Below are 26,817 nucleotides of genomic sequence, written 5' to 3' on the forward strand. Positions count from 1 at the left end.
GTCTAACACCCCGAGTTCGGAGGAGGAGCAGGCCTAGGGCAGGTCCAAGATCCCGGGGTTCGGAGGAGCAGGCAAACTAAAGACCCAGGGTTCGGAGGAGGAGCAGGTCCACGATGAACATCCAGTACGAGGAGCCGACCTTGAGCAGCAGCTACAGCGTGGTGGGCTCCTTTCCGAAAAGCTTCGGTTATGGTTTGGAGGACCAGGACCTGGACCCGGAGGACAGCAGCCCATCCACCAGCAAACCCAGGATCCTGCTGATGGGTCTGAGGAGGAGCGGCAAGTCCTCCATCCAGAAGGTACTGAGGTTCTGATTAGCCAAAACACACAGGAGCACACCAACAACCGGTCCTGACCCAGTCCTTATTCTTGCTATTTTTCATCTCATGATCCAGAAGTCTGTATAATCTTTAAAAGAGGTCTGGATCAACAGTTCTTTAGACTCTCTGAAGTTCTAAAGATGTTCTTCTGGAAATTTGGCATCCAGCAGATCAGTGGTTCCCAATGATTGGACTGAAACTTAAGGAAAGCAGTCAAAAGTCCAAAGAAAAGCTCTAAAAGAACTTCAGAAAGCCTGGAGAACTTCTGATCAAATCTGGATCACAGGAAGAATACCTGGATCAAGATGTTCTTCTTTTTGTTTTAGACTTTAACCAGATCATGAAACACAGTGGAGGCTCATGGTTTGGGCTCATTTTATCCAAAGGTATTAATTATTAAATCAAGTTTATTGTAATGCTGATGAAAGTCACACTGATTCATCCTCACTGTTAATGGTGATCCATGTGGATGGATCACTGTGGATGGATCACTGGTGATTGATCACTGTGGGATCAACCTGAAACACAGATGAATGGAAACAGCAGCAAACAGCTTGACAGAAATCCAGATAACAGCAAACTGGACAAAGTGTAGCTGACCTTCAGGTGAAGAAGGTAGAAAAGCCACATTTTTTGGAGAAACACTGAACTGTGTTTCTGTTAAAGGTCTCATCAAACTTCTTAGAACCAGGAATGTTTGTTACTTGTCAAGTTTTCCTGTTAACATGTCCAGAAAAATGCTGCATGGATAATATTTAGGAACCAGAATCTAGAGTGAAACTCTCTGTGCATCTCCATCCAGGTTGTTTTCCACAAAATGTCTCCCAACGAGACTTTATTCCTGGAAAGCACCAACAAAATCTACAAGGACGACATCTCCAGCAGCTCCTTCGTTAACTTCCAGATCTGGGATTTTCCCGGCCAGGTGGACTTCTTTGACCCCACATTTGACAGTGAAATGATCTTCAAGGGAACCGGAGCTCTGATCTTTGTCATCGATGCACAGGTAGGAAGTCTGAAGTTAGGTCACATGACTGAGGTGGAACCAGTCAGAAAATAGGCCTCGCACCTTTAAATTAGAGCATTTGTTTGTCGTTCAGCTTTTATGAGTCACTTCTTCTAGCAGCGATTCCCATGGATCCTGCCAAGCAGGGATTTCCATTCATTTATCTTCAAGAACCACAGAAACAGCTCTCAGACCCTATCTAGCAGAAAAACTGAACCCTTTTTTAGTTCTGGTTCCTTGGTCAGAGGAGGAGATATGACGTCATGCCTGAGCAGATTCATCCAGGTCAGAGCAACTACAACAGGCTTTAATCTGAGACAACTGGACTTTGGTTTCAACAGCTAACAGGGAGTCTTTCTTACTTCTGGAGGCTCGTTGTTGACCAACCTGGAGTTTGGGACCTGCTGTTTTTAATCACATGGAGGCCCATGCCTTCCGAGTCGGATGCAAACCAACGACCTGCCTGTCCCTCAAAACGAAAGTCCTGCTGCCTCAGAATGAAGCCTGATGTAGAAATGCAATGTCTTTTCAACATGTTATTATTGCTCCAGTTTGTGCACAAAGAACATCTCAGCTCTGCAGATATATAGCTCAGGTGTCTGGATCTGCAGGGAAAGTCTGCTTGGCCTCATGACTTCCACCATGCCTGATGCATTTCATTCTCGCACAGATTTTGATCATTCCAGTAAATGTTTTTAGGATTTTGTTTGAAATGTTTACAGGACTCCACGTTAAGAACTGTTGCTGCAAGCTGCAGATTTTGAAGAAGTTTCCTGGATGATAAACCTGTAACCTGAGCTGTGATCCTGCGCCTTTCTGTCTGATCTCCATTTCCTGCCTCAGGACGACTACATGGAGGCTCTAGGCCGGTTACATCTGACTGTCTCCAGAGCCTACAAAGTGAATCCAGACATCAACTTTGAGGTGTTCATCCATAAGGTGGACGGACTGTCAGATGACCACAAAATTGAGACGCAAAGAGACATCCACCAGAGAGCCAACGACGACCTGGCAGACGCCAGCCTGGAGAAGCTTCACCTCAGGTGAGCACAGGCATAGGGTCACAGACAGGAGGAGGTCAGTCTTCTGAGTTTCCTGCTGGAAGATGAAACCTGGTTAACAAACATGTCACAAAGAACTGGTTCATGGGCAGAACCACCAGCAGTTCTCCAGCTCAGGCTGCTGGAACTACACTAAAACATCTAAAGGAAGGTCCTAAAGCAACCCTAACCCTGAAAATCCAACACATCAGTTTTTCTTTGAAACCCTTCTGGGATCTGGAATTTACTTCTCTCTGAAGTTTCTGAACCTCTTCTTCTCTGATCTTCTCCTCCTCAGCTTCTACCTGACCAGCATCTACGACCACTCCATCTTTGAGGCCTTCAGTAAAGTTGTGCAGAAACTCATCCCTCAGCTGCCAACTTTGGAGAACCTCCTGAACATCTTCATATCAGTAGGTTTCAGCCTTTTGAAACCTTTAGAATGGATGTGTTTTAGTCCCTAACATCTGATCGTCTCCGCAGCACTCTGGGATCGAGAAGGCCTTCCTGTTTGACGTCGTCAGTAAGATCTACATCGCCACCGACAGCTCTCCTGTGGACATGCAGTCCTACGAGCTCTGCTGCGACATGATCGACGTCGTCATCGATGTCTCCTGCATCTACGGGTGAGAAGACCAGAACCTGATTTAATTAAAGCTTCTCTGAGGATGGTCTGTGATGGTTCTCTTCCTCCACCAGGCTAATGGAGGACGGCGGCGGCTGTGCCTACGATAACGAGTCTTCAGCTATCATCAAGTTGAACAACACCACGGTGCTCTATCTGAAGGAGGTCACAAAGTTCCTGGCTCTGGTCTGCATCCTCAGGGAGGAGAGTTTCGAGAGGAAAGGTGCTCTGAACATTTTATCAGCAACTTTTATTCAGAGGCCTTAATGGTCCGAAAAAGTCTGGGAAAACTACACAATTTATTGTCAGTCAGATATTTTCCACTTCTGGAAAAGGAAATAAATGATGGAAAAATATTTTTATTTCCCTTTCCCATCATCTTTTCCTTCCTTCCTTCCTTCCTGTTGTTTTTCCCAGTTTCCAGATGTAATTCCTGCTTCTGTGGGATTAATGGGGAATTATTGTTCTCTATAAAGAACCGAGGATCTTTGCAGGAACCTCGTTTAGTTCCTTCTCTCCATCCAACATGAAACTGAACTATGTTCTGCTTCCTGTACAGGTCTGATAGACTACAACTTCCATTGTTTCCGGAAAGCGATCCATGAAGTGTTTGAGGTGGGAAGCTTGTTTGAAGGCACCATCTGGAGACCAGCAGGTTCTTCCAGCAGCAAACAGGCGAGCCTGAAGAGCGCGGCGCTGAACGGAAGTGCAGTTTAAAGCTCCAGGAGACCTGGTCACTTGCAGAAACAAGAAGCTGCAGATTTATAGAGCTTGGATATAAATCGTTACACCTGGAAACACACACCTGAATGCAGGACGGGTCTCCCGATTATTCCCAGGAAGTAAAATCACCAACGATGAGGCGAGCTGAAAAACTCCAAGGTCTGAATCTGTTCTCAAGGTTCAGCATCTCAAGGATAAGGATGTTTCTGGAAACGTTTCCCAGTTAGCCGACTTACTGGTTACCACCAGGTCAGACCAGCTCCAGCTCAGACCTTCTATATGAGTTGAGATTCTAGCCAGTCATGAGACCAGAACTGAACCAGTTTGACTCTGATGGTTTTATCTGACGAAGCTTTGAGCCAAATGATTGTCCCACATTAGTTTGTAGAGTTTGATGTATTGCTTTTATTATGATGTGCGTTTTTAAATAAAGAAGGTTCCACCCTTCATTTAGTTCTTTTTAACTCAACAGTTTGTGTCTTTGTGTTTCTGATGAAGAACAATTACATTTATTATGTTTTAAAGCCTTTAACTATGAAAATAATCAGATCTCTGCTCAGACTGAATATTCTCAGAGTTGATCCTTCTTCCTAACTTCTGGAGTTCTGGACCAAATCCTGACTGATGGAGACCCATTGTTATTTTCTCAGTACTTGGAATCTTGATTCTTTTCTCTACCTGCTCTTTGACAACTGACCAAAGGTTCTCAGTGGGGTTCAGATCTGGAGAGTTGGACCATAGGTCCAACATTTCTGTGTTTCTGATCTTTGAGTCACTTTGTCCCTTTAGCATTGTGACACAGCCCTCCATCATGCGAGGACATCCACAGATCCACACATATGCAAAGTGATGATGCTGCTGCTGTTTTTTGGACCTTTGGTACCAGAACAATGATTTCAGCAGATAATTTAACTGATGGAGTGATTTCAGCTGGACTCTTTGCATAGCTTCTCCTGCTGATGATCTTTTGACTGTACTGAGATGAAGTTATGTCATGTGAAGAAAATATGAAGCTGCAGAGTTTATAAAACATCTGCTTCCCATCAGGTTAAGAGATAAAATGTTCTGCTGTAACCATGATGCTTCACCTGCAGGGGGCAGATTAAACACCTTTAGAAGCTCGGATGGTGCAGACCTCCATCCTCACTGCTGCTGGTGCAGAACTGAATGACGGATGGATTTATGTTGTCAGGCTGAGGAGCATCAGCAGCCTTTATCACTTCCTCTCCTCTTCATCCTTTGATGACGAGAAGCAGGAGCAGCTCGGACTGCAGCTGAAGCGTCTAGTCCAGATCACAAATACATAGAAATCCAGATGAAGCAGGATAGTTCGGCTTCCTGGAATCGTACAGTAAAGATGAAAATAAAGTCTGAAAACATTTTTCCTCACAGCAGACTCTGATTCACTCTGCTGGAGGAGGAGGGAGCGCAGAGAGGCGGTCTGTTTCTCACTTTGGCTTCCTGCACCACAGCTTCTCCGCCTCAGTCCGTGGAAAGTTCACGGAGGATTTACCAGCGTGGGAGCAGCGGCAGCGCGCAGAGGGTCCTGTAAGGATTGCAGCGGTAGGTCCTCTTTTACTGGATTAGTTACACCTGTTGTAGAGAAGAGAGGTCACCTGGAGTCGCAATTAAAGTTTTATCACTGCTGAGGTGATGTGAGCTGCGCAGGCGCACAGATATGGGGTAAGAACGCTGTCAAAAACAATGTGTATGTAAAGACGGAAATGTGTGCATATTAGTCAATAGTTGTGCATAAGTAAAATCCAAAGAGGTATTGTATATTTTCTCTATAAAAATCCAAAATAAAATGTTACAGCTTCAAGAAATTATAAACACAAAGTTCAAGTTTACAGTTGTGGTTTATTCTTTATGAATACAATATGCTATAACAGTTTATGAATATGATTTATTTTCTTTGAGAATACTAATTTACATCAGCGACTTGGTGTCACGTGATCTCAGGCTCAGAATATAGTGGGTGGAGTTATACAATGATGTACAGTAGGTGGCAGTATGCACCTCTGAATTTGTTGCGAACCATCAGCAGAAGAAGAGAAGAAGAAGAAGCAGCAGCACTAGCGCCAAATACACGGACCAAGAGCATATATTAATGATATTAAGACATATATGTCTTAATATCGTTAATATATATCGGACCAAGAGCATATATTAACTATATTAAGACATATGTGTCTTAATATCGTTAATATATGCTCTTGGTCCGTTTATTTGGCGCTAGTGCTGCTGCTTCTTCTTCTTCTGCTGGCGGTTCGCAACAAATTCAGAGGTGCATACTGCCACCTACTGTACATCATTGTATAACTCCACCCACTATATTCTGAGCCTGAGATCACGTGACACCAAGTCGCTGATGTAAATTAGTATTCTCAAAGAAAATAAATCATATTCACAAACTGTTATAGCATATTGTATTCATAAAGAATAAACCACAACTGTAAACTTGAACTTTGTGTTTGTAATTTCTTGAAGCTGTAACATTTTATTTTGGATTTTTATAGAAAAAATATACAATACCTCTTTGGATTTTACTTATGCACAACTATTGACTAATATGCACACATTTCCGTCTTTACATACACATTGTTTTTGACTGCGTTCTTACTCCATACACAGAGTATCTCACCTGTTGCTCATAAACGCTCACGAAGGCGTTTGGAGGCAGAATCAATGCATTGATGGAGGATTTATACCTGATTAATTAATTCTGAAGGTACATCTGGCTCTGACCCAGTCTGGACTAAAAACTGATCAGGTCAGAGTTCATTAAAACAAAAAGTCTGATTTATTTATTTTAATCAGTGAAACAACTAACAAGTAGAACCCAGCCTCAGTCAGTTTCTACTCACAGGTAGATCTCTCACAGGTTTGCATGGTTGGGTTCAAGGCTCAACCAGACTCAGAGTTGGATCAAGGCATAAACAAACCTTGCTGTCTGGGTCAGCAGGGCCCCCGCAGACTTAGTATAGTGTTGCATTCATCAAAAGTGGACCTTCTTTTAATTCAGCTTCAAACTGTTTAAGAATAGGGCTTGGGTCTTTTTTAAAACAATTCGATTTTATTTAATAAAATTAATCAGGATCTTTTTATTGTTTTATTGAGATGACCTTTATCACTCTTCTCCTGCACTTTCTGGCTCTATATGAAGGAATCTGACAGACAGAACTTTCTTCAGGAGCAGATTTAGTTGCTCAGCAGGAAGCCCTGTCTGAAGGGGTCGAAGTTCATCAGAAGCTGTGAAAACTACAGCAGATCAGACTGTAAAATGTTGAGGACATCAGGAAATGTGATGGGAAGTGTTGTAGAAAACAGACTGAAGCTGAAGAGAAGTTCTGCATGGCCAGAACGTATTTAACCCAAATCTTTGACTCAGGCTATGTTCTGCAACATGTGGAAGTTATCTGAGGTTTCAGGGACTGAACTGGTCCAAAAAAAAAGCTTCTGTTGGATTACAGAGGAACCTTTGAGGAACGATATCCTGAGGTCTGAACTGACTCTAAATAAAACGTCAGACTCCTCCAAGCGGTCTGGTCCATGTTCGGCTTATCAGATGTACCAAAGTGAAGTGACGTCTATTTAGATCCAAATATTTCTCCTGGATCTGCTTATGGTTTCCATCCCAGCATCCCTCCCTTATGTTCCAATCCATTAAAACTCCACTGAAACCATCGGCGCTGGTTCTGTTCCGTGTTGTTCTGCTCAGGAGAAATGTTTTCTTATGTTGGAGCTCCAGAGGTTTTGCCACGTTTCAACCACAGCAACATTCCTGAAGCATTCCAGTGTTGGGTGAAGGTTTGTTGGACTCAGCTGCTGCATCAGGGAACCCAGAGGATGGGAGCGGAGTAACCGTGTGTGCTCCTGACTCGGACCAGCTGAAAGGACAGCTGGGAATGTGATGAAAATATTAATTCCCCAGAAATAAAAATATCTGGAGTCTTAATAGGGGTGCCCAAAGTGCAACCCTTGGGGTGATTCTGTGTGGCCCCTGACCACAATTAAAGAATGGTACCAATTAGGCCCATCAGCACAGGTGGTGGATGCAGATAAAGATGTTTAAACTTCTTAAGGTAAGATTTTCCCTCATAAAATAAAATCTTCTTTAAAATCAAAATGTGAGCTATGACAAAGCTTTTATCTATAATTTTCAGGACCACAAACATCCTGCGAGCTTTACTGAACAGATTTGGACTCAGCCGTTCTTTTTTCAATAGTGGCCCGTATTTTCTTCTCGTTGCTGAGCAAAGACATTTTTTCTAGACCAACAAAATAGAAAACAATTGACCTCAAAAATGTGGAACATTTATGCTGTTCTCTTTAAAAGAGAACAGTTTTGGATATGAAACGGTTCATGGATCATTTTCTACAAAAGTTAGACCGCTTTACTTTTTTACATCGAAGGTAAAACAAAAAAAATCTCAATAAAATTGTTTTTATTTAGAAAACCAAACAACATTTTCAGCTGGTAGACTTTGGTCCAGGTGGCAGAACGTTTGGACACCACTGGTCTAAACTGAGGAAGGCAGCAGAAACCTGTGGACAGAAGGAAGACATTAGTTCATAAAGATCCACACCGTTTTTCACTGCAGCATAAAAACTAAAGTGAAGGAAAGTTTAATTTAAGAGAGGCAGGCAGAACTTTATACAGAGCATAGAATAATCTGCCCTCTTTTCAGCCCCGGGAGGATTGTTCTGATTTGGAGGAGTTTGGTCCACATGCAGACCAGTGGTTTATGGCCACCAGAGGGCAATAGTGGGCGCATCAGGAGGGAAATCAGGCAGTTACCGAAGCATCTGACAGTTGGTCAGAACAGGGAGTGAAGGTCACTAGACACAGAGGAAGCCTTGCAGACTCAAGAAGGGTCGGATTGTGTAACAGAACCAGCACTTAGGGTGGGATTTCAGCACATCCTGTGGTTGGCCTCATGTTCCCACTGGTTCCACCATCAGACCACTGTGACAACCAGAAGACCAGAACACTTCAAATGAGCCCTTTTTAGCTGACTTGTCCTGCCGTACATTTCTATTGGACTCTGGTTCTGTGTCTAGGACCGTTAAACACATTCTGTTCTGCTGTGGTCTCCTGTCGAGGCTATTTTTAGTCTTTAGTGTAAAACACTTCTAGTACAAATGTAAGAACCGTTCAAAGGTTTCTGATGAAGGGTTTTAAGCAGGCCCGGTTCTCCTGGTTCTGCTTTGACCGGCTGTTAGCTGGAAACCTGAGCTCTGCTCCACCTTTTGTTGTCTGACAAGCTAAACCCCTCCCTCCTACTTCCTAATTCTGAGAGGAACCAGCCCTCCATCTAACGGGTCTGGACGTTCCCAACCAGACGAGTATTAAACTGAACAGGATTACTGAAGAATCCATTTAAGCCGGTGTCGGGAAATGACTCATCTAACGTCTATCAACCTACATCCAGAAGTCACACCCTTTTTAAAGTGATGGATTTGCAGGGCTAAGTAGCGCCTGTAGTCAGCCAATGACAACGGTCACATCTGTTAGCGACTGCTTACTTCCCTAATTCCTAACTTGGACTTGTTACCTGGGCTAGGCTAGTTTAAGTGACTCGACATGAGTCCCAAGGATGTTATTTAACAAGTTTGGGCTTAAGGCAACCCTTACAAACATCCTATAACTAGTTTGAACTATACACCAAGATGTTTTACTACTATTGAAGAACTACATTATAAGGTGACATAAATAATTGACTCTCCACAACTTGTAATCTGGTTGCAGGGGTCAGTAACAGCATAAAATTCAGCAACACAGAACAATCAAATAATAAAAATGAACCGATCAACTTAACCTGACTTTCCCTGATGCTGAGACTGGGGAGTTTGAAGGGGAGGCTTTGAGGGACGGAGGATCTTCCATACACCTGCTCTGATGGATCTTTCAGGTGTCAACAAGTTGATTTTTTTGGACGGAGGACAAACTGAAGTCCTCGGTTCCCTTTCTCTGAGTAGATGACCTCTGAAATCCCGTGTCCTGTTAGTCAGAAACACTGATATCATAAATCTCGATAGTCTGCTGCAGGTATCATACAAACTGCTCATAAAAGAAACAAAAGCTGTTTCTTTGGGCCATTAAAAGTAGGAATCAGTTCTGATCATGTTTCAGCTGATAAATGGGTCCAGCAGAGAACTCAGAACCAGAGCCGTATGCAGGGAAGCTGCAGCTTATCAGTCCTGCTTCACAGTAAGAGCAACAAAAAGTTTCACCATCTCAAATAAAAACTTCATCTAACATATTAGCATTACCTCTGGTTTAGGATCTATAAATCCCCCTATAATCCGCTATCGTTGTAGTTTTTTAATGATGGCAGAATACTACAATGATAATATTTTAATCATGTCCTATGATATGAATGAGAGATATGAATTGGTTTTAATTGTCAGATCTTCACCAGGAACAAGGGTTGGAAATAAGCCAGAACAGGTTTAAATGAGATCTACTTTATATGAAGCATATTTGTATCATATTATAAACATCAGTGTTTTTTTCCTGATAATCTCCACCTCCGTCCACACTCAGCCCCTCTGAAGATCTCCAACCCAAACATGGAGCTCAGAATAAACCTAACCTGCAGCAGATCTAAACCAGAGACCTCAGGACGACCAGTAAACAAACAGGACCAGGACCTGGACTGGGGTTTACTGGACCATGCTCTTCCATCTGATGGAAAAAAATGTTCCCTCATGTGTTTGTGTTGGATAACAATCTTCAGTTTATTTTCCTGCATCATTTCCCTGTGAGTTCAGTCCAATTGCAACAACTGCACTGCCAGAAATAACCTCAAGTTAAGAGACTCCACATCCTCAGCTGCAGGCGAACGGATCCGTGACCCGAACACATCTGAAACCAGAATAGCTTTGTGTTTAAGTTGATCTCAGGATCTTTCCTCTGGTGCTGCAAGGAGGAAATGTCCAAAATGAAATTCTGTAGAAAGGCAGGTTTTAAAAGCTAACGAGTGAAATCTGACTCGTTTTACCTGTAAAACATCCATCTTCTAAAGAACCTACAGATGACCTCATGAAGAAGCTCCTCAGTAATGTGAGAACCAGACTCAGCCACTGGTTGCTCTGGTGATTCCCTCCTTTTCTGGGGAGCAGCAGGAGATGTAGCCCACATTGGCGATCTCCTCATCAGACGGCAGTTTAAGCCTCAAACAGACGCTGTGTGAAAACCAGAAGTTGTGTTGGGAGTCAGAACCTTCAGGTGGTCCCAGTTTCATCTCCACATGTTCGATTCTCCATGCAAACATAAGTATTTCTGTCTCCTTACAGCTAGCGTGTCTCTCACTGCTATAAGACCTTTCTGTCCAATCAGAGCCCAGAATGCAGAGAGACATGCCCAGTTTATTTCAGCTTTGAAAGTTCTGTAGAAACTGGACCTAAAAGTTCTATTTAACATGTCAGATCTCTTACAGAAAACACTACAGACACATAAAGATGCACATGTGGGACCACCAGAAGGTTCTGATTCCCAACACTTCTGGTTTTCACACAGCGACTGTTATTGTGTGCCTGTCTGATGAAGAGCGCTGCTGGGGGGGGGGGGCTCCTCCTCCTCCTCCTGCTCAGCCTGAATCAGCAGCTTCTTCTGATAAGAATCCATCAACAAGGAAGGATGGAAGAACATTTTCAACATTTGTTTGGTGATTTTTAAATATTATTTGATGTTCTGGTACTAAACAGAAATGAGAAATGAAAGAATAAGAAACATGCTGAATATGAATAATTGTTCTTTGGTGCTTTCGTTCTTAGAGATAAAGATGCTGCAGATTATAGAGGCTGTTTAATGATATTTGAGTTGCTTCTGTACGTCTGGAGTCCAAACTCTTCATCAGACAGATGCTGATACGTAACAACTCCCACTGTCCTACTTTAATGGCTTCTTAATGTGAAGCTTTGACTAAATCTGTCTCAAAGTTTGAAATGCTCATCATTTATTAAAAGCAGCAATTCAAAACAAGTTTTACTTTGACTGGACCGATCTGTGCGATTTCTGCTACAGAAGGTTGTGTTTTGCTACTTCAGATGCGATCCTTGGTAACCAAAGGGTCTCTGCTGGGGCTTCAAAGTGTTAGCAGTACAGATTCATGTTTTCAGTTCAGCTGACAGCAGCTCATGTTGTCCAGAAACTGCAGACCCAGATAACCCAGCCAGAACCAGAGAGCTTGCCTCAGAGAAACAACACCTTATGAGGTTTGGTGTTGCAGCTCACAGAACTGATGTTACCACCTTCATACAAGACAACAAATATCCTCGGAGCAGGAATTGTGTCTGTACAGATGAGAGAGGTTCTGATCTGCAAGAAGTCCAACAAATCAAGATCCTGAGAACATTTATTTCCATGACCCACAGAGGGTGTGGTCTCAATGGCCTTCAGGTGGATCAGTAAGAACATGCAATAACCTGCAGTTTATTTAGAGAGGAACCAGTGAATGTTCATGTTGATGGAGCTTTAACCAGAGGAACTACGTCCATGTTCCACAGTTTCACTGTGGAGCTCAGAACCACCTGGTGATCTGCAGGAAGCCACATTGAGAGTCTTGGTACTGCTGATGAAAGGCTGCTCTGCCATGTGGTTGTCTGTCTTTCTGGATATGGGTCAGACAGCGTCTCTTCCTTCCACTGCACCGTTGGCTGGACTGTGTCCATAACCAGGACAAACTCTGTCCTGGTCTTCTCACTGATCCGGTTCAGAGCCACAACAGTCCAAAGTGGACGGGTTAATCACAGCTACTTTGTTTCAGGGTTTCCTGTTTTAACTGTGGTTCTATTACAGGAAAGAACAAATCAGAGTTTCTACCCTCCTCCACCAGAACTTATCTTTATAATTCTGGTACTTTTAAAGGTGACAGAAACCCAGAGCTTTTCCTACAAGCAAACACCCTACTTCTGATCCAGAAGATACACTCCTCAGGTCTCCATATCCACCAGGATTCTGGACCCGCTCCACCAGAAGCAGAGACTTACTCCTGACCAGAAGGGAGTGAGCTGAGGTCATTCATCTGATCAGAATGCCTCCTTCTGCAGGTTTTACAGGCACATCCCACTGAGAAGACCCCCCGGAGCAGACCCAGAACTCTCTGGATGGTCATACATCCCCTCCTGGCCTGGGAACACCTCAGAGTTCTCCAGTGCCATTAGGCAAAGGGATGTGTGCGTTCTGGTATTTTTGTGACTATAGATCTAAAACATGAAGATGTCCAAATGCTCTGAACTTCAGACTAACAAGCATTAAATACAGTTTGGAGCTTGTTCTAGAAGTTTATCTCCAGGACAATTTATTGTTCTGCCTCATTTTGGAATCCACTGGACTCTTTGTGTTTCCGTTAGCGGGTTGGTCAGAAATGTAAAAGCTGACGTGACTTATAGCTTCCAGCTCCTGACTCCTCAGGGACAGGAGAAGCTGTCAATTTATGTTCTGCAACATAAACTTGTTCTCGAACAGCCGGCAGGGTCCGCTTGTTAAAGGGAGAGTTCCCATAAAAGGACCTGAAGCTGTTTGTAAAGCGTGAATCCATAATCTGTGGCTCTAAAAGCTTTGACGCCTCCTAACATACATGTTCCAGATGGGTTTGTGACGTGTGACATCTTCATGAAATAAGCCAGTTTGTAAACTCCTGACACCAGAACTCATTCCTCTACAGACAAACTCTCAGCTGGCACTCATTGACTCGTCAGGCTGTCCACAGTTGAAACAGCAGCAGAGGGATAAAAAGGGACATGAGGTTCATCCAGGGAGACACTTTCCATTTGGCTCCCACTACAAAGCTGTTGGAGCCGAGCTGATCCGTAAATCTCCCCAGAACAGACGCAAGAATTTAATGCGTCATGTTTAAGGGCTCTAATATTTAACTGTGAGGCTATTTAATGTCTGTGTGCTGCTGGGTGTGGTCCAAACTGTCACCTGGAACCTGAACACCTCTGAAACAAGAAAAAGAAGAACTGGTGTCACACTCTGCACGCTGTGAACCTCAGCAACCCAGCTGGGTTCACTCAGATCAGTACTATTACTGGTATTACTGATGATGTCTGAACTGGATCAGCTCTGTTGGGTTTGTGCTCCTGTAAGAATCCTCCAGCAGAGGTTTGGGAGACGCTTTGATGAAAGACAACAGCTAGAGAATGCAAAATGTGTCTGCAGATGTTATTCTGCAGGAAGCCAAACAAAGAGCAGAAAGCTGGACGGAAGGAAAACCATTGTTCTGTCGCTGCATTCACGGTGCACGCAGAAGAACCAGAATAGAAACTCAGACATCTGTGGACGTTTCAGCAGGAAGTTCTGCAGATTTCTGTCGGCTGGTTTGTTGATCCAACCTGATTTAGTCTGAGAAGAAAAAGCTCCGGTATCTCCAAAGAGGACCATGGAAGTGGTGAAGAAGAAGGTTCTGCCTCCTTCAGACTGAGCTGCATCTTTTTGTTTAGAAAGTAAATGTTGGAGAGAAGACAGAGAGAAGCATTCTGACCTACTCAGCATGTTCATTTGATCGTGAGAATGATCTAGATCATCTAAACTCTTTTCTCCGTTCATTCTGTTTTGAACCTCACAGATGCATGGCTGGTCTGTCCTAACTGTCTCATTTCCATCTGCTGCAGCAAAACCCGAGCTCACAGGTCCTGATTCTTCCTGCTATCTCTCTCTGGGCTGAAACTAAATCCTGAACTGAGCCTGGGAATCTTCTGATCCGCAGGAGGTCGACACCATGAGTGACTTCAACTGCAGGAACTGCAACGAGTCCCTTTATGGATGCAAATACATCAAGATGGAGGAGGAGCCTCACTGCATCCGATGCTACGACCGGCTGTATGCCAACACCTGCCATGAGTGTAAGGAGATCATTGGTCACGATGAGAAGGTACGTTCCTGTTGAATATACAGCACACCCTCCACTGTCTCGTTACGTGTTTCCTCATGTGGACCCAACCAGAACCCAGCCAAGGTTCTCTTTAAATCCTCACCCTGACATTACAAAGCAAAATCTGACCAACATCTAGACCTTCTGTAGACCTCATTGAATCTGGTCTAAAATGTAAGGTTTATAATTATCAAACTCAACATTTTCAGTCCGTTCTCACTGGATGGAAACTACATCACAATGTTAGGAATCAACCAGAACATGGATGGACTTCAAGGTCTTACCCAGTTCTTGTGGGCTGCAGAGGGCCCTAAAATCCCCATGAGGTTTTGAACATGTCCAGGACCTCTCTGGTGAGGCTGCGGTTTTTCATCATGGTGGAAATGTTCATGTAATGTGGTTTGGTGGTAGAGAATTTGTTCTACCTGTGACAGTTAGTGTTGTAGGAGCATGGTCTGACCTTTAAGCTCGTAGCTGCACCGTGAGGCAGTCTCAGAGGGTCTTGCTCTGCAGTACCAGGATATGGTAGGATTATCCTGGTGAGTGGTTTAAAGAGGATGGGAAAATCCTCAGATATGTAGAAAACAGCAGGAAATCCTGTTTTTGGTTGTTTTTAGAAATTTAAGCTCAGCTCAGTCCCTCATGGTTTCCGGGAGGCGTCTGCACAGCCTGGATAGGTCAAGATAAGAAATCTGAAGCAGATTAATGAATCCTTCAGTTTCAGTGAAATAACGAAACTCTGCATCTCAGAAGGAAGCAGCTGTAGACACCAAAACTGGTAGGATGTAAATTATGAACTGTTTTAACTTTGCTCTGACCCTCCTCCTCCTGTTCTTCCTCTGAACTAAACATAACAACACGCATCTTCATCCTTCTCTGTCCATGAAGCCTCCACTGCTTTCACTCACTTTAATGGAGACATCCATCTTAGAGGTTAAACTGTGTAAACATCATCTGTCTGGAGACCAGCAGGGCATTCTGGATGTTCACCTTCTGGGTCTGTAGCAGCAGATAGAGACTGAATGGTTTAAAAGCTACATGATTTTAACTTTTTATAAATATACAGACAATCTGCATTAATCAGCACACAGAAAGACCCTGAACCTCCAAATAATGAACTCTGGCCTTTCCTGCAATCATTCATCTGCAGAAACTGCTCCCAGTTCAAGGATTTATCTTCTGAAGATGAAAAATAAATCCCTAAATTTACCTCCTTGTTTAAACCACAATAGACCAGTAGTCCGTTGGTTTTATGGTGTAGGAGGCTTAAAACAAACTGCCTCTAAATAAACAGTTTTTTACTCTACAGTCTGGTTTAAATACTCTGATTGGGTTTGTTTATGGGTCCCAGACCAGGATAGTTTGACCTGTCAAACTGGTTTCTGTGGTTTTGCTCATATCAGATCAGATCAGTCAGAACACATTCTGGATCAAGTGGTTTTCAGAGGAAAGTTTGATTCTGATAAAAGCCAAGTTAAACATTCACTGAAGATCAGAACACCTGCTCAAGATAGCTAGCATTCTCAGCAGGCTTTTATTCTGAAAGGGCTGTATGGATACCACACTCAGAACCAGGTCAGACAGATCTGAAGAGGTTCTTTCCTTCCTTCCATCCGATCATCAGTTGAACCTCCTCAGCCGACTCCTGTCGGTGAGGAGGAGCTGCTCCACATCTAGAGAAGCTTGGATTTAAGTTCCAGTTCTTTCAGTCATGATTTCACTAAATCTAGCCGAAGATCTGCTGGGAAAATGTTCAGATGTTTGAACCTTGAAATATTTTAACTGTGAGTTTCTTCTGAGTCCTGATCCAGGGTTCTGATCTCCACCTTCTTCCTGCAGGAGCTCATGCACCAGGACAGATTCTTCCATGACCACTGCTTCAGATGTTTTAGCTGCAACCGCTCTCTGGCCAATGAGTCCTTCACCATGCAGGGCGACGCTCTGGTCTGCAGCGACTGCTACTGCAGCCGGTTTTCCTCCAAGTGTGCAGCCTGCAACCAAACAGTCATGCCAGGTAGAGATTTAGCTGCATTCACAGTTCAGAGACAGATTCCTCAGTGGTGACTCAGCTGTTCCTGGTCACACCCTGCTTCCTGTGGAGCTAAAGGACCTACCATGCTTGTTTAAGCTGTGACACAAAGATGGTTTCACTCCGCTGAAACCATCTTGCAGTGGTTTCAGTTCTGGTCGCTGTGACAGAATCACCTGGGTTTGTGGGTTCTGTAGGGTCCTTTTAATTTCTGCAGCTCTGATTCCAACTGAGCTGGCTTATGTTCCGGCTTCTGATCTGCCAGCAAGACTCAATCAGGGACGTTAAACTCGAGTCCCTGGGAGCTGCTGTCCTGCAGCACCGAGGTGTGTTTTTGCTCTGGCCCAGATAAATTAAATGGATGCACCGGCAGAACATGATGATTTGCTGAGGGCGACATTTAACCAGGTGTTATGGAGCTGAGACACACGTGAAAAGATGAAAGCAATGTTCCCCAAGGACATCTCTTAAAACCGCAGCCAGGTCCCAACCACTTTCACTGTGTGGGCTGAATCTCAGCTCCCAGAAATCATAAAACGAAGTGATTAAAAGATCTGATGTCTGGCTTCACATGCAGGACAGATTCCAGAGTTTGAAAGGTTCTGCTGTGCAGCATGTTGGGACAGAGCAGCAGTCAGTTATCTGACAGTTTAACCAGTAAAACAAATAAAATCATACAGCAGTTGCACGTGGAGCTGCAGCTCTGCTTTCTCTCAGCCTGTCACGCTGTTTGGGTCTGAGATGGGATGAAATTGTTGTTCAGGTTCAGCTCTAATCTGGTTGTTTCACGTATGAGATTTCAGCTCAGCAGAGCAGAAACTAAACCCAAAACATCTCCGTTTCTGCTGCTCTCTCTGACAGGATCCAGGATGTTGGAGTATGAGGGCTCCACGTGGCACGAAGACTGTTTTCTGTGTCACGGCTGCGAGAAGCCGATCGGGGCCGAGGCCTTCGTCCCGGATAATGACAACTTCTACTGTGTGCCATGCTACGAGCGGAGGGTTGCTCCACGCTGCAGCCACTGCAGAAAGGTGAAGCAATCTGATCAAAATGAGATGACAAAAACAAACTGATTATTTACTTTTAGTTCAGTCTGAACCAATATACTTCAGGTTTCATCTCATCACCGTTTTATGCATTTCAGGCCATCACATATTTTAAATATAGTTTCTCTCACTCTGGATTGTTCCCACTCCTCCTTCTCACGGTACTCCGTGTCATTGAGGATCCCAATCCATGAAGAACTCCAGCTGTTATTTGGTCCCATTCTCACTGCAAACATGTCTGAAGGTGTCCAATGATACGGGGTCGTCTCCGACACTGGGGGAGGCCCTCCTCTTCCTCAGCCAGGCCTTTGGAGAGTGGTTTTCTATTGTTCTGGTGAAAAATGATGGATGTCCCTGGAAAAGATGTGGTCCTGAAGGCAGAAGATGTTGCTGTAAAATCTCTGCAGGAGCTTTCCGTATCAATGCTGCCATCGTCATAACATTAGGCTTCTTATCTGCTCGGTAAAGTCTGTGAATGTAACTGTTTTATAGAGCTGGACAAAAGGTTCCTCAAGGTGTAATCCCTGCTTCATGAGGGTTTATCAGCTGGTGATGGATGATAGTTCTGGATGCAGAACCGTCTGAGGGACCAGAGTCAATTCAATTCAAAAATACTTTATTAATCCCAAAGGGAAATTAAATGTTGTTATAGCTCATATTATGTAGGTTTCCTCAAAGAGCTGTTGTAGATGCTGATGGCTGTGGGCAGGAAGGATCTCCTGTAGCGCTCCGTCTTACAGCAGATCTGAAGAAGCCTCTGACTGAAGACACTGTTGTTGTAGGACAGTCTCATGAAGAGGATGCTCAGGGTTCTCCATAATGTTCTTCATTTTATGAAGAATCCATCTTTCCACAATGATCTCCAGAGGTTCCAGAGGAGTCCCCAGAACAGAACCAGCCTTTTTTATCAGCTTGTTGAGCTTTTTTAAGTCCCTGGCTCTGATGCTGCTTCCCCAGCAGATGATGGCAGAAGAGATCACTCTCTCCACAACAGACTTATAGAAGATATGCAGCATCTTGCTGCAAACACCAAAGGACCTAAGCTTCCTCAAGAAGTACAGTCTGCTCTGTCCCTTCTTGTAGATGGCTCCACAGTTGCATCTCCACTCTAGTCTGTTGTCCAGGTGAACACCGAGGTATTTATACTCCTCCACCACCTCCACTTTTTCTCCCATGATAGAAATAGTTTTTGACTTATTCCTGTTTCTCTTAAAATCTACAATCATCTCGTTTGTTTTAGTCACATTCAAAATGAGATGATTGTTTCCACACCATGTCACAAAGAGGTCCACCACCTTCCTGTACTCAGCTTCTTGTCCATCTCTAATCCACCCCACGACTGCAGAATCATCCGAGTATTTCTGCAGATGACAGGAGTCTGTCTTGTATTGGAAGTCTGAGGTGTACAGAGTGAAGAGGAATGGTGAGAGTACAGTCCCCTGTGGTGCTCCTGTGCTGCTGACTACCTGGTTAGACTCATAACCCTTCAGTCTGTTGGACCACTTGTTTGTTGAATATTGGACCATTTGCACGTTGCTGGACACCACCAGGCCTCCTGGCGTTTTTGGCCATTTTGTATCCAGGACAGTCCGTGCCTACAGATCCCGTCGGCCCCCGTGGCTGATAAGACAGGGGCGTCGCAGCCCTGAGGCCACCGTCAACTATATAACAGAGAATGAGACGACCCACCATTTGCATTCAGCTGGAGACCGTGACACGGTTACCAACATCTGAAGCATCACCTGGAGAAGAGTCCTGAGTGGATTTCATTTATTCTCTCTCTTTGGCCAACAAAGAATTCATAACTGAGGTTTCTGGAATAAGAAGGCCAGAAATTTCACTTTGCCGATCGAAGACATGAGTTTAACACGTAACTAAAAAAAACACGGAGTTTCAAGGAGACGAATTGCCACCGTGTTTTGTCCTAGTCGACTGTGATGGTCAGATCATATTTTTCCTTTCGCCAAGGAGGCCAGAGGACGAAGATTGACCGCTTTTCCTGAAGTTAACTGTGGACACACATTAACTTCCAACTTCCACCCCATTCTCTCTCAACCCCGCTCAGAAGGAAGACGACAACAAGTAAAATCCATCTTTTATTTTTTATTTCTTTCTTAGAAAGTCTGGTCAGGGTACAGGAGGTTTTAGTGCGATGAGATTCGCTATTTAATCTAATGTGTCCTGAATGATATGTGCATGTAACCTTTTTATTGAAACTTTGATGTGCCGTGTTGGATGCCTGGAAGCCGCTGCTCTACCCAGCTTTGTGTGTGTTTTGAGGGGTTATTGAACACCTGAGAGCAAGCGCAGGTGCGCTGTGAGACTGGACTGTTAAAATAACCTCATGGTGAAATTCCCCATTTTCTTTGTCTTCAACCTTACTGCTTGCTAGCTTGCCGCCAAAAGTTTTATAACCCTTTGTCTGCTCACCTCACAGAGTTGGGGGAGTTTTATGACTGAGTATAACTGAGTTATAGTTGGAGCTGCGTCCCAACCTCCACTCACCACCACACCCCTTTGTCATATTATCATTTTTGCCATAACTGCTGGTTTGATCCCATATGCACCCACTGCTGTTTTGCTTTATTTTGTTTAGTTAGATATTTTACCCCTTTTGTGTAGAACTTTGCATGTTTGAGTAGGTGAGGATTATTAAATCGGAAGAGCGAGTGTATCAGGGCTGTGATTTAATAAATGTTCACATAGATAAACAGAAGGCGTTCTGTGTTTATTTTGTGCAAGAGTGATTCGTCAGTCAAGATAAGGTTGAAGTTCCACACGTTTCGGCAGAAACGGTCGATTGAACAGTGACATCTCTGGTAATAGTTATCAATTATTACTGAGTATTTAACGGTTGTAATTATCAGAGGCGTTGAGCCGCAATTACAACACCAGAAGACATCTCTGGTCTCGATTCATAAATGAGGATTTTGGTTAGGAAATTAATTTAGTCAAATTATGATTTTTTTATTATAATTATTGATAAAGATTATTCAATCAATAATCATAATTCCAACAAGTCTCACAAACTGTGGTCTGTTTGTCAGGTAATCTTTGATCCAGGAGATTGTTGAGGCCTCCACCTGAGTCTTCTGGAGTTTCTGACAAAGCAAATCAGGTTGGATTGTCCTACTGGCTTTGTCCAGATGACAGTGGGTTTGTTGAAGCAGGTGTATGATGGCATCTTCAACTCCAACTCCACAGCGATAAGCAAACTGAAGGGGGTCCTAATGGTTTACTGTTTGCTTACTCAGGTGGGCAAACAGGAGTCTCTCTAGGACCTTCATGATGTGAGATGTCAGGGCAACAGGTCTATAGTCATTGAGGACTGATGGGTGAGTTTTCTTCGGTACCGAAACAAGACAGGAGGTCTTCCACAACACCGGAACCTTCTTCTGGGCCAGGCTAAGGTTGAAGAGGTGCTGCAGAATCCCACAGAGCTGCTCTGCACAGGCCTTCAGGACTCTAGGGCTGACATGATCTGGACCTGCAGCCTTATTCCGATTCAGTCTCGCCAGTTGCATCTTCACATGACTTCTTGAGACACACAGGTGGAAGGGGGAAGCAAAGGAAGCATAAAAAATGTGAGGTGTTACTGGACAGCTGTGGGTCCTGTGGGTCAAAGAAGGGTGGAATGTCTGTTTGGCTGTGAGCAGGAGAGAAGGATGCGAAGCTTGTTTCTGAACTGAACCTATTGAAGAATGTGTTCAGTTCATTGGCTCTGTCCAGAGGTCCATCGGTCTGATCATCCTTCTGTTTGAAGCCTGTGATCTTCTTCATCCCTGACCACACATCTCTGATCTTGTTTTGCTGGAGCTTGCTCTCCAGCTTCTTCTTGTACACCTCCTTGATGTCTCTTATCTTGACTTTAAGTTGCTTCTGTATACTCCTCAATAATTCTCTGTCTCTCTCTCTGAAGGCTCTTTTTTTCTTGTTAAGCAGGTCCTTCAGGTCACTAGTGATCCAAGGTTTGTTATTGGGGAAGCATCTCACGGTTCTGGTGGGGATGATGTTATCCACACAGAAGTTTATATAGTCGGTTACACACTCAGTCATGGCATTGATGTCCTCTCCATGTGGCTGGCACAGTGCGTCCCAGTCTGTAGCCTCAAAGCAACCTTGCAGAGCTTCTTCAGCTTCCTGTGACCATTTTTTCACAGTCCTCTTTATTACAGGTTGCCTCTGAACAAGGGGCTTATATTTCGAGCAGAGAAAAACAAGATTGTGATCTTATTTGCCTAGAGGAGGTCTTGCTGTAGAGATGTATGAGTCCTTGACATTTGCATAAAACAAATCCAATGTTTTGTTTTCTCTGGTAGAGCAACTGACAAACTGTTGAAACGTTGGAAGTGTAGCAGAGAGTGAAGCATGGTTAAAATCACCAGATATTGCCACAAAAGCATTGTGGTTTTGTGTCTGTAGCTTAGCAACAACTGAGCTGATGGCATCACATGCAGTGTCGGCAACAGCGGAAGGTGGAACTTAAACTGTTGCCAAAATAACACTGGTGAACTCTCTGGGTAAATAATATGGACGAAAACTTAGTGCCAACAGTTCAATATCTGGACTGCAGAGATGACACTTCACAGTTACATGTCTTGGATTACACCATCTGTTGTTCACAAGTACTGCCAGTCCACCTTCCTTTACATTTACCGCTCCTCTTTAAATCTCGGTCTGCTCGTATGGTTAAATTCAATTCAATTAAATTCAAAAATACTTTATTAATCCCAAAGGGGAATTAAATGTTGTTATAGCTCATATTATGAAGGTTTCTTCAAATATTCGTTGTAGATGCTGATGGCTGTGGGCAGGAAGGACCTCCTGTAGCGCTCCGTCTTACAGCAGATCTGAAGAAGCCTCTGACTGAAGACACTGTTGTTGTAGGACAGTCTCATGAAGAGGATGCTCAGGGTTCTCCATAATGTTCTTCATTTTATGAAGAATCCGTCTTTCCACAATGATCTCCAGATGTTCCAGAGGAGTCCCCAGAACAGAGCCAGCCTTCTTTATCAGCTTGTTGAGCTTTTTTAAGTCCCTGGCTCTGATGCTGCTACCCCAGCAGATGATGGCAGAAGAGATCACACTTTCCACAACAGACTTATAGAAGATATGCAGCATTTTGCTGCAAACACCAAAGGACCTAAGCTTCCTCAAGAAGTACAGTCTGCTCTGTCCCTTCTTGTAGATGGCTTCACAGTTGCATCTCCACTCTAGTCTGTTGTCCAGGTGAACACCGAGGTATTTATACTCCTCCACCACCTCCACTTCTTCTCCCATGATGGAAATTGTTTTTGACTTATTCCTGTCTCTCTTAAAATCTACAATCATCTCCTTTGTTTTGGTCACGTTCAAAATGAGATGATTGTTTCCACACCATGCCACAAAGCGGTCCACCACCTTCCTGTACTCAGCTTCTTGTCCATCTCTGATCCACCCCACAACTGCAGAATCATCTGAGTATTTCTGCAGATGACAGGAGTCTGTCTTGTACTGGAAGTCTGAGGTGTACAGAGTGAAAAGGAATGGTGAGAGTACAGTGCCCTGTGGTGCTCCTTGTTAAAAAACCCGGCAGAGAGACACTGGAGCCGGGATATGATCCTGCAGCCATGTCTCAGTAAAACACATGATACTGCATGCCCGGTACTCTGGCTGGGTCCTTTGTAGGGTTTGGAGTTCATCCAACTTGTTTCCCAACAATCCCACATTGCCCATCATAATCGATGGAAGAGATGGTTTGAACTTCCTCCTTCTATGTCTTCTCTTAGCTCCTGCTCTGCATCCACGGCGTCTCCTTTTCAACTCATCAGGGATTTGAGGTTGTAGTTGAAGTATTATTTGAGCTTTTGAGATATTAATCAGCTGCTCCCGGTTGTCAGAAACAACCCCGTTGCCATGGCAATGCATCATAACAAATGTCCAAAAATAGAAAGTATTAAGAAAAATCCTCCAAGCTACACAGCATCCGACACCGGAGTGGACAGTCGTCCAAAAAAAAATCAACTGTATCCACCATAAGAAGAATAGTTCCCAAAAAAAAATAAATCAGAATCAAAAGTAACAGAGCTACTCCAACCTGCTGCCACCTTGAGCGGCACAATTCTAGAAATTCCTTGATGCTTTTATGATGTTCTGCTCTGCAGAGGGATGAATGTGAAGATCCTTCCAATCATTCTATGAAGAACTTTGTTTTTAATCAGTTCAATGATTTTTCTCACATAGATGTTCAGCTCCTCTAAACATTTTCAGACTCTCAGACTGTCATGGAAGCAGTCTGAGAGTCTGACTTGGGAACAATCAGATCAAATATGAACTACCTTGGCTTCATGTTGTCTGCTGGAATATAAAACCAGTAGGTTTGGTTGATAATAGTTCCCAGGAAGCAGAAAAATCCTGCCTCACATGTCTGACTGATCCGGTTTGTGTTCTGCAGGCTCTGACTAAAGGAGGGGTGACCTACAAGGATGACGTTTGGCATAAAGAGTGTTTCCTATGCAGCAGCTGCAGAGCTCCTCTGGCCGGCCAGTCCTTCACCTCTCAGGGGGACAGGCCATGCTGCATCAAGTGTTTCGGCAACCTGTACGCCAAGAAGTGTGCCGGCTGCAACACGCCCATCACAGGTCAGTGAACCAGACAGAGAGACTGCAGCTACAACTATTACCAAACCGGTTGATCCAGACTCACAGCCATCATTCTGGCTGTAACAGCTCACCTCTTCAAAATAAAAGCCTTTCTGTGCATGCCTGGGTGGATGTCATGCGTGCCAGTGTGATGACAGGTAGTGTTTGTTTGAGCGTGACTGTGGGAGCGAGATGATGCAGCAGGTATGACTTTACAGAGAAGTAACCTTCACTCATACTTTGTAAAGTGGAGGAGTCACAAAAGCAAACGCTTTTGGGCAGGGGAGAAAAATGGCCGACCCTCCGGGATCACTGGGTTAGGGTCATGTTTTACTGGTGAACATGATCTGAAATGATTCTGTCTCCAGGGAGCTTTCTCTTAGACCTTCAGATTTTATTCACATGACTCAAAACTTTTAAACCATTTATTATTATTTTTGTAACTGTTTTAGAGATCATCTGCAACAGTTTACCAAAAATAAGCAGTGTTTTATTGATCTGAAGAAGAAGGACCTAAGTTTCATCCGCAGCTGAAGAAGGGGAGGCAGAGCTGCTGGTCCTCCACATCAGCTGAGGTGGTTCAGCTCATTAGGATGTTCCTGGACACCTCTCTATGGAGATTTCCAGACACGTCCCAGCAGAGACTCTGACCAGCTTCCATGTCCCTGCTGAACAATAGCATTCCCACAGCATGATGCTGCCGCCACCATGTTTCACTGTGGGAATGGTATGTAGGCCACGCGTTCAGTGATGGTTTCCTCTGATCAGATCACCTTCTAGCACGTTTGCTGTTTCTCCTACATATTTTGTGGCAAACAAGACTTGTTATTTCTTTTTGCTTCTCTTCAATAAAGGTCAGATTTGTGGACCTCAAGACTATTAATTGTTCTGTGGACCATTTAAACTGTAAGGGCGACGGTGGTTCACGTGGTAGAGGTTCGTCCTGTAACCACAGGGTTGCCGGTTAGAACCACCACTCCGTCTATCTCAGTCGTCGTGTCCTTGGACAAGACACGTCACCCACCTTGCCTGCTGATGGTGGTCACAGGGCTCGGTGGTGCTGATTATATGGCAGCCTCACTTCTGTCAGAGTGCCCCAGGGCAGCTTTGGGTACAATGTAGCTCACCACTGTCAGTATGTGAATGGGTGGATGAATGGGTGAATGACTGATTGCAGTGTTCAAGTGCAGGCCATTTACCATCTCTGCAGCTCCTCCAGAGTTACCATGGTCCTCTATGCTCTCTTTAACCTGCCTGTTAGTGTAGGTAGATAGCCATGTCTTGGTAGGTCTCCAGTTGCCTCATCCTCTCTCCATATTCAGATGGTGGATTGAACAGAGCTGTGGTTGTTAAAAGCTTCACATTTCTGAACTTTCTGTTGTTCTGTCACATAAAATCAAAACGTTTGGGGTATATCTTCATATTTTTACTTATGTACAGATTCATCACATGTATGCTTCTCATTGAAGAAGCGAGAAAGAAGAGTCTATTAAGTGAGAAATGTCTACATCATTTGATGAACCATTGATGTGTGAGGACAGTCTGCTTCACCAGATGAACTGGTTCTGTTTTCATGCTGCAGGCTTTGGAGACGGGAAGTACATTTCCTTTGAGGACCGTCAGTGGCACCAGCCGTGCTTCAAATGTTCCCGCTGCTCCGTGTCGCTGGTGGGCTCCGGGTTCTTCCCCGACCGGGACCAGATCCTGTGCACAGACTGCAACAGCGACGACTGATGACCCAAACTTGCAGTGAAACCTCTGAACACTGGCTTGGCATCACCAGATTAACTGTATTTACAGGTTTAAACCAGTTTGCAGCACTTTGGGTTTGTTTGACACAAATAATTAAAGGTGTGATTTAAAATCTGTGCCCATTACTTTGATTTTGTACAAAAGGTAATTTGCTAATGAGGTCATATTGGTGTCATAAAACCCACATCAGCTACTCTGGTTAAAAGAATGAAGCATTTCTGACTGCCAGAGTCCTTGCTGATCCAGATACAATGGTTCTGATGGGCCAGTTCTCACCTACTGCTCTCACCTACTGTGCAAACGTCATAATGTGAGCTGTCAGTCCAGTACCAAGCAGGTCAAGTTATTTACTGCAAAAGCCTTAATAAGCTTAAATATGGAAGCTGGTAGACATGGTTCCTGTTGGATGACCACACCAGTAGATTAGAGTGATCCACTGAAGCCCAACCGGAGATCCTGGAACCAAGCAGCTGAATGAGGTTCCTCTAAGATAAGGAGAGGCGCTCCGTCATCTAGCAAGAGCTTGGAGTGGAGCTGCTGCTTCTCCACATATAAAAGGAGTCAGCTGAGATGGTTCATCTTATCAGGATGATCCTGGATGCCTTCCTGTGGTGAACACTGAATGTCTCCTCAGAAGAGACCCAGAACTCTCTGAATGGACCATATATCCCTTCTGACTGGGGAAGACCATGGGGGACAAAGGGATATTTGGGCTTGGTCTCTACTGGATCTGTTGCCTCCATGATGTGACCTTTGGTCACAGGAAGAGGGGG

The 26,817-nt window shown here is 44.1% G+C and overlaps 2 protein-coding genes across 3 annotated transcripts; both read left to right on the forward strand.

The window, feature by feature from the left end:
* The first annotated feature begins 108 nt into the window (after positions 1 to 108).
* On the forward strand, positions 109 to 4,183 carry LOC124879899 (ras-related GTP-binding protein C-like). Its single transcript, XM_047384744.1, has 7 exons — positions 109 to 299; positions 1,123 to 1,326; positions 2,170 to 2,369; positions 2,665 to 2,779; positions 2,850 to 2,992; positions 3,066 to 3,214; positions 3,551 to 4,183. The coding sequence occupies exons 1-7, from the start codon at positions 114 to 116 to the stop codon at positions 3,706 to 3,708; spliced, it is 1,155 nt and encodes a 384-aa protein (XP_047240700.1). The 5' UTR covers positions 109 to 113; the 3' UTR covers positions 3,709 to 4,183.
* A 674-nt stretch (positions 4,184 to 4,857) lies between these two features.
* LOC124879901 (four and a half LIM domains protein 3-like) lies at positions 4,858 to 26,156 on the forward strand. Of its 2 annotated transcripts, none has more exons than XM_047384746.1 (6): positions 4,858 to 5,277; positions 14,433 to 14,597; positions 16,437 to 16,611; positions 17,488 to 17,657; positions 24,106 to 24,292; positions 25,875 to 26,156. In XM_047384746.1, the coding sequence occupies exons 2-6, from the start codon at positions 14,445 to 14,447 to the stop codon at positions 26,024 to 26,026; spliced, it is 837 nt and encodes a 278-aa protein (XP_047240702.1). In that variant the 5' UTR covers positions 4,858 to 5,277; positions 14,433 to 14,444; the 3' UTR covers positions 26,027 to 26,156. The 2 variants fall into 2 exon arrangements, with proteins under 2 accessions (XP_047240702.1, XP_047240703.1); XM_047384747.1 differs by lacking the exon at positions 4,858 to 5,277 and adding an exon at positions 13,812 to 14,230.
* The last annotated feature ends 661 nt before the right edge of the window (positions 26,157 to 26,817 follow it).

The sequence above is a fragment of the Girardinichthys multiradiatus genome, chromosome 13, assembly GCF_021462225.1.
Source record: "Girardinichthys multiradiatus isolate DD_20200921_A chromosome 13, DD_fGirMul_XY1, whole genome shotgun sequence".
Taxonomy (NCBI): Eukaryota; Metazoa; Chordata; class Actinopteri; order Cyprinodontiformes; family Goodeidae; genus Girardinichthys; species Girardinichthys multiradiatus.

Coding starts and splice junctions, on each gene's coding strand:
- LOC124879899 (XM_047384744.1), top strand. CDS start 114: ATGAACATCCAGTACGAGGAGCCGACCTTGAGCAGCAGCTACAGCGTG. Junction 1,327..2,169: donor TCTTTGTCATCGATGCACAG/GTAGGAAGTCTG, acceptor TTCCTGCCTCAG/GACGACTACATGGAGGCTCT. Junction 2,780..2,849: donor TCCTGAACATCTTCATATCA/GTAGGTTTCAGC, acceptor TCGTCTCCGCAG/CACTCTGGGATCGAGAAGGC.
- LOC124879901 (XM_047384746.1), top strand. CDS start 14,445: ATGAGTGACTTCAACTGCAGGAACTGCAACGAGTCCCTTTATGGATGC. Junction 16,612..17,487: donor CAACCAAACAGTCATGCCAG/GTAGAGATTTAG, acceptor TCTCTCTGACAG/GATCCAGGATGTTGGAGTAT. Junction 17,658..24,105: donor GCTGCAGCCACTGCAGAAAG/GTGAAGCAATCT, acceptor TGTGTTCTGCAG/GCTCTGACTAAAGGAGGGGT.